General features: G+C 39.3%; 1 protein-coding gene across 4 annotated transcripts in view; it reads left to right on the top strand.

Annotated features, from left to right (window-relative positions):
• Nucleotides 1–607: 607 nt before the first annotated feature.
• LOC106516989 (protocadherin alpha-C2) overlaps nt 608–6,153 on the top strand; it is a 25,504-nt gene continuing 19,958 nt past the window's right edge. For 3 of the 4 annotated variants that reach the window (XR_001310144.1, XR_001310145.1, XR_001310146.1), the window contains exon 1: nt 608–3,145. Coding sequence is in view for 1 of the 4 variants with exons in the window: in XM_014007638.1 (XP_013863092.1) it covers nt 764–3,145 (2,382 nt within the window). In the remaining 3 variants the exon portion in view is untranslated. The remainder of the gene's footprint in view (nt 3,146–6,153) is intronic. The other variant, XM_014007638.1, reaches the window with a different exon arrangement.

Raw genomic sequence — 6,153 nt, 5'->3', positions numbered from 1 at the left:
AACTTACTCAGAATTGATGTTTTAGTATAATTTGTTTTATTACTTTTACCACAGTATGTTACAGTTTTTTGTTTTGACTTTCAGCAGTGCTTTTAAGATTTGAAATTATACTATTTGATGTCAAAGATGAAGCTACAGTGAAAACGCAAACCAAGATTTTGTGTGGTACAGTATATAATAGGTTTTACGGGTGAGTGTCACACCAACACTAAAAACTGCAGAATTGGTTATACACATTTATTTTTTTGGTCTTATTTTAAAAAGAAATTGTGCGTCATTCATTTAGATTTGTTTTCACAATTTGTTTTTGCTGAAGTTTGGTTGCACAAATCAAACTACTTGACCTTAACCAGCAAATAGGAGAATATGTAATACATGTTTTGTGAAGAGAAAGGACATATATGAATTATGATATAGTGAATTATAGTGAAAAGCATTATAATTCACACATAATGGAGAAAAAATTAGACTCACTGCATGCTATTGTAGTGCCATAAGGCCAAGCTTACTGTACAATAATTCTGTGCAGCAGGAGTCACAGGGTGTCACTGTTCACCACTAAAGCATAAATCCTGACACACCTAGTTTCAGATGGTGTGTAGGATGTGAGCTGTCCGGATAACATGTCTTGATTTTTTTTAAAACAGCAAAATCTTTAATTTCGTTTTTTTTTTTTTCAAAGATTTTCCTCAAGATCCCACTCAGGGCTTTAAACGCACCAGACAGTATCTAATCTGATCTGTGTAGTCCTGCAGTGGGAAGGATGGCATTTTGGGCCGCTGTCTTTGTCTGGACTGCAGTCTGGCCCTGCGCTTTGTCTGTGACTCGGTACTCCATAGCGGAGGAGATGGAGAGGGGATCCGTTGTGGCGAATCTCGCGGCGGATCTGGGACTTGAGCTGGCAGGCTTGGCACAACGAGAGGTAAAACTCGACATATTCACCAACAAAAAATATCTGGACTTTAACAAAAAGACCGGCGAGCTGTACGTGGTGGAGAAAATAGACCGGGAGTTCCTTTGTCCGGCGAAGCCCACGTCGTGTTTTCTAAAGCTCGATTTCATCATAGAGAGCCCGCTGCGCATCTTTAACATAGAGCTCGGAATAACGGACATAAACGACAACGCGCCGCATTTCCGAAGGGACCGAGTGGAGCTGGACGTGTCCGAATCCGCCACGCCGGGGGAGAGGTTCTCTTTGCCCAACGCCGTGGATCCAGATGTTGGCATTAACACGATTAAAACCTACAAACTCAGCGCGAGCGATCATTTCACAATAGAAATCCAAACGGGCACAGACGGAACCCAGTATGTGGATTTGGTTCTGACCAGTCCTTTAGACCGCGAGGAGAATGCTGCTCATAAATTAATCCTGACAGCCGAGGATGGAGGCGTCCCTGTGCGCTCAGGCACTGCCAACATTATAGTTAGAATGCAGGACACTAATGATAATCCTCCTCGCTTTGACAAGCCAGTTTACCTCATTAACATGACAGAAAATACACCGATAGGAACTTTAGTGACCAAGCTGAACGCTACAGATCTTGATGAGGGTTTGAATTCAGAGATAGTGTACTCATTCACGCTTTACACGTCCGAAAAAACGCAAGACGTCTTTGCGCTGAACCCCAACACAGGAGAGGTGACAGTTAAAGGAACGATCGATTATGAAGATATGAAATTTTATGAGATGCACATTGAAGCCAGGGATAAAGGTGCGCACCCCCTGCTGGGGCAGTGCAAAATGGTGGTTCATGTCACGGACATGAATGATAATTATCCGGAAATCAACGTGCAGTCAGTGAAAAACACTGTAGCTGAAAATATAGCTGTTGGGAGCGTTATTGCGCTGGTTGGGACAGGTGACCGGGATAGTGGTAACAATGGGAAAGTGAGTTTATCAATACACGAGGCCATGCCTTTTATTCTAAACAAATCCATCGACAGACCCACACATTATGAGCTCATAGTGTCAGAGCCATTAGATCGCGAAAAGGTGGCAGAATATGTCATCACCCTGATTGTGACAGATGCAGGAACACCGCCTTTATCTGATAATGAGACGATAACTGTGCATCTGCTGGATGTTAATGACAATGTTCCKCAGTTCCCCCAGTCTTTTTATACTATACGTGTGATGGAGAATAARGCCCCRGYAGCCCTGCTCAGCTCCCTCACTGCGTTTGACCCTGACCTCCATGAAAACCAGTATCTAGTTTATTTCATCCTGGAGAAGGAGATKGCCAACACCTCCATGTCCATGTTGTTCTCCATCAATCCAGAGAACGGCAATCTTTACGCTCTGAAAACTTTTGACTATGAGATTGAYCAGGAGTTTCTGTTCCACATCGAGGCCAGAGACTCTGGTTCTCCTCCTCTCAGCAGCAARGTGACAGTTCACATCGTCATTGTGGACCAGAATGACAACGCTCCAGTTATTGTGTCTCCATGGCGCGCACACGGCTCTCTGGTGGAGGAAAAGATCCCCAGATCCACTGATAAAGGCTCKCTGGTTGCCAAYGTGATCGCCTTGGACACYGACTCTGTGCACAACTCTCGGATCACCTACCAGTTCCTCCAGGTGACTGARGCCTCCTTGTTCAGTCTGGACCAGTACAACGGAGAGATCCGGACCATGAGGATGTTCAGCTACAAAGACCCYCGCCARRTCAGACTGGTTGTTGTTGCCAAGGACAACGGGGAGCCCGCTCTGTCTGCTACAGTCACCATCAAGCTGCTGACAGTGGAGACTGCTGTTAAGGCCTACTCTGACATGACTGAGATGTCTCTGGAATATGACATCTTTTCAGACATCAACCTGTATTTGGTGATCGGTCTGGGCTCGGTGTCATTTCTCCTGCTCATCACCATCCTGGTCACCATCGTGCTCAAGTGTCAGAAAGCCAAGCCCAGCAAAGCTGCTCCTCCCASCAGGAACAGTGTGATCAGTGAGAGGAACTCCACCATCGCAGACTCCACTCTGGTGTCCAACGATGCCTACTGGTACAGTCTGTTTCTAGCAGAGACCAGGAAAGGAAAGCTGGTGGTCAGYCAGCCTGTGCCAAAYGGCTCCAGGTACATCGTGTCCAGTATCCCCAGAGGGACAGGTCATTCAGAGACCAGTGACTCTGCAGCTTCTACTCTGCAGGTAATGAATGTTTCAATTAACATTTTCAAAATTTTTTGAATGAATTATTTCACTGAACTGACCTTTATAACACATCTCAAATTAAAACTAGCAATAATTACAATGTTAGTTTGAGAACAGTAGACACCATCTTCATAGTAATACATTCTGACAATACATGCATGTTCTAAAATGCATTAGAGTCAAACAAACCTCCTTTTTAACCTTAGTGACATCATTTAAAATATATGTCTTTGGTAACAATTTTGACTACAATTTCATATTTTTCTTGTTTATGTATGTAGCATTTCTTTACCAAATCATATTTGTAAGATTATTTTCTTTATGCAGATTTTTTAGTTAAAATTTAAAGAATTGTTTAAAGAACTTACCATAAATACTGTAACTAAGTCAAAGTAAAAATATCTTAACAGAAAAGAACTTTGGTAAAAATTCATTTCAATGATAAGTACTTGAGTAAAATTCATAAAACTGTAAGAAAATTCGTATTCAATAAACTGAAGTCAATATTAGAAACACAACTGTAAAATAAAATGACTTGTAGAAGGAATTAAACCATACAACACCAGAATTCTGGATCTGAGTGAGGTTTATTGTCGATAAAGCTGACAGGAAACCAACACTACCGGAAAAACAGGAAGTTCATGTATTTATACACCTTCTTCAATGCCTGCGTTCGCCCCATACTGACCTACGACTGAATCACAGGCAATCAGACAAAATTCTCAGCTAAAGTTGTCCCAACATTTAATTATGTGTTGTCACATATTTCGGGCATGTAACTGAACCTATTTCAATCAAAACATAATAGATTAAACACTGTCAACACTACAAAAAGGAAAACCTAAGAATATAGTGTTGTGCTTTTAGTACTAACCTCTACTATCTTTAAATTTCTTCAAAACTGCTCACAATAATCAAGAAAGTAAAAGTAAAATAATCTCCATGTACACATTCTAAGAAATGAAGTGTTGAATTAACCAAACTGATTTCACTGAACAGAGCTGAGTAAATGTAAATAACTTTAGACATTCTCTTTAAAACAACGTGGAACCAGGTGACAAAAGTTTATTAAGTGAATTCAACAATTCATTTTTAGAGTGGCATGAACAACACCTCTTATGAAGAATTTGGTCATTTAATAATTGCAACGTGTAACTAGGTGTTGAATTTCAAGGTAAAGAACTAAAGGTATATTTTTTTATGTTTTGAATAACAGAAAATAAAAGTAAAAGTTACAATAAAAATACTTGGTAAAATTACAAATCCATACCAACGAAGTTAGTGTACTTATACATCCGACCGAGATTTTATAAGACAACTTACATAAATAAATAAATAAATAAATAAATAAATAAATAAATAAAAACACACAAACAAAACGCAAAACAAAATTTTAAATGCAGCAAATCAAATAAGTATAAAGAAGAATCCTAGTGTGTTTATGTTATAATTTTAGATTTCTTTTCTGTTTTGAAAATACATATTTATAACTATGGAAATACATAAGAAATGCATTAATTTTGCTTAAATAAAATAATATAATATCTGTATAATGAACATTTTATATTGTATTATTTATACTCAGCTTTAATTACCTGTTTTATTAGCAGACACGGTGGCGCTGTTTTATTCATAAAAATGCCGTCTTTGACCACCGTGACAGGGAGCAGTTTAATGTGAAGCACGCTTTGCAGCACGGAAKAGCTCCGTGGTGCTGAAACAGCCTCGGCAGACGTGGATAKGGATTTATRTCTATTTTCAKGMGATTAKAATGCGTTTTGAACAGGATTAAAATCAACGCCTTTCGAACAAAATCATTTTTACTAATAACGTGTCTTATATAATCTATAATCTGTGATTCGTGGCTAAAACAATGGCTTCTTTTCAAACAAAGGGTTCGTTGCAAAGGTACGTGCTGCTCTTTCATTTCTGTACACTTATTTGTGAAATTTCGGCCTCAGTGACTCATTACTCTATACCTGAAGAGATGAAGGAAGGATCAGTGGTTGCAAACCTCGCTGCTGATCTCAGTCTGGATGTTAAAACGCTGACAAAGAGGAAAATGCGGCTCGACATCATCGCTAACAAGAAATATCTGGATGTGAACAAAGAGACTGGGGAGCTGTACATTGTAGAGAAAATTGATAGAGAACACATTTGCACGTTTAAATCATTAGTGTCATGTTATATTAGACTGGAAGTCACACTAGAGAACCCAGTGCGGATGTTTAACATAGAAGTAGAAATTCTAGACATGAATGACAACGCCCCGCAGTTTAGGAGAGAGGCCATTCATTTAGACATATCTGAAGCGACGCCAAAAGGAGAGAGGTTTTCWCTCAGTAATGCTGTTGATCCTGATGTTGGATCAAATTCGGTGAAAACGTATCAATTGAGTGAAAGTGAATATTTTAATATAGAAGTTCAAACAGGAAGAGAAGGAACYAAATTTGCAGATTTAATATTAAAAAAAGCCTTAGACCGGGAGCAGCAGGCTGTTCARAAWTTAYTTCTCACAGCTGTAGATGGAGGAACACCTGCTCGTTCTGGCACAGCCAGTGTTATTGTTCGTGTTTTAGACACTAATGATAATGCTCCWACATTTGACAAAACCAGTCTAAATGTTAAAATAATGGAAAATTCTCCCATTGGAAGTCTTGTTCTCCATCTTAATGCAACAGATTTAGATGAAGGATCTAACTCTGATCTAACATATTCATATAGTTTATACACATCTGAGAAAACTCAGGAGACATTTAATCTGAATCCAACCACAGGTGAAATTACTGTCAAAGGAATGTTGAACTATGAGGATTTCAGGATTTATGATATGGAAGTTATAGCTACAGACAAAGGAGCCAACAGTTTGTCAGGACAATGTACCATAAAGATCCTCGTTGAAGACATGAATGACAACCACCCAGAAATCTCTATTAAATCATTTCAGAGTCCAGTGAGTGAAAACATCAAATTAGACACAGTGATAGCTGTAGTTAGTGTGAGTG

This window comes from Austrofundulus limnaeus, unplaced genomic scaffold (genome assembly GCF_001266775.1).
Source record: "Austrofundulus limnaeus strain Quisiro unplaced genomic scaffold, Austrofundulus_limnaeus-1.0 Scaffold1, whole genome shotgun sequence".
NCBI classification, from domain to species: domain Eukaryota; kingdom Metazoa; phylum Chordata; class Actinopteri; order Cyprinodontiformes; family Rivulidae; genus Austrofundulus; species Austrofundulus limnaeus.
Note: the sequence above shows the minus strand (reverse complement) of the source record. Positions and strands in the feature narration are given on the sequence as shown.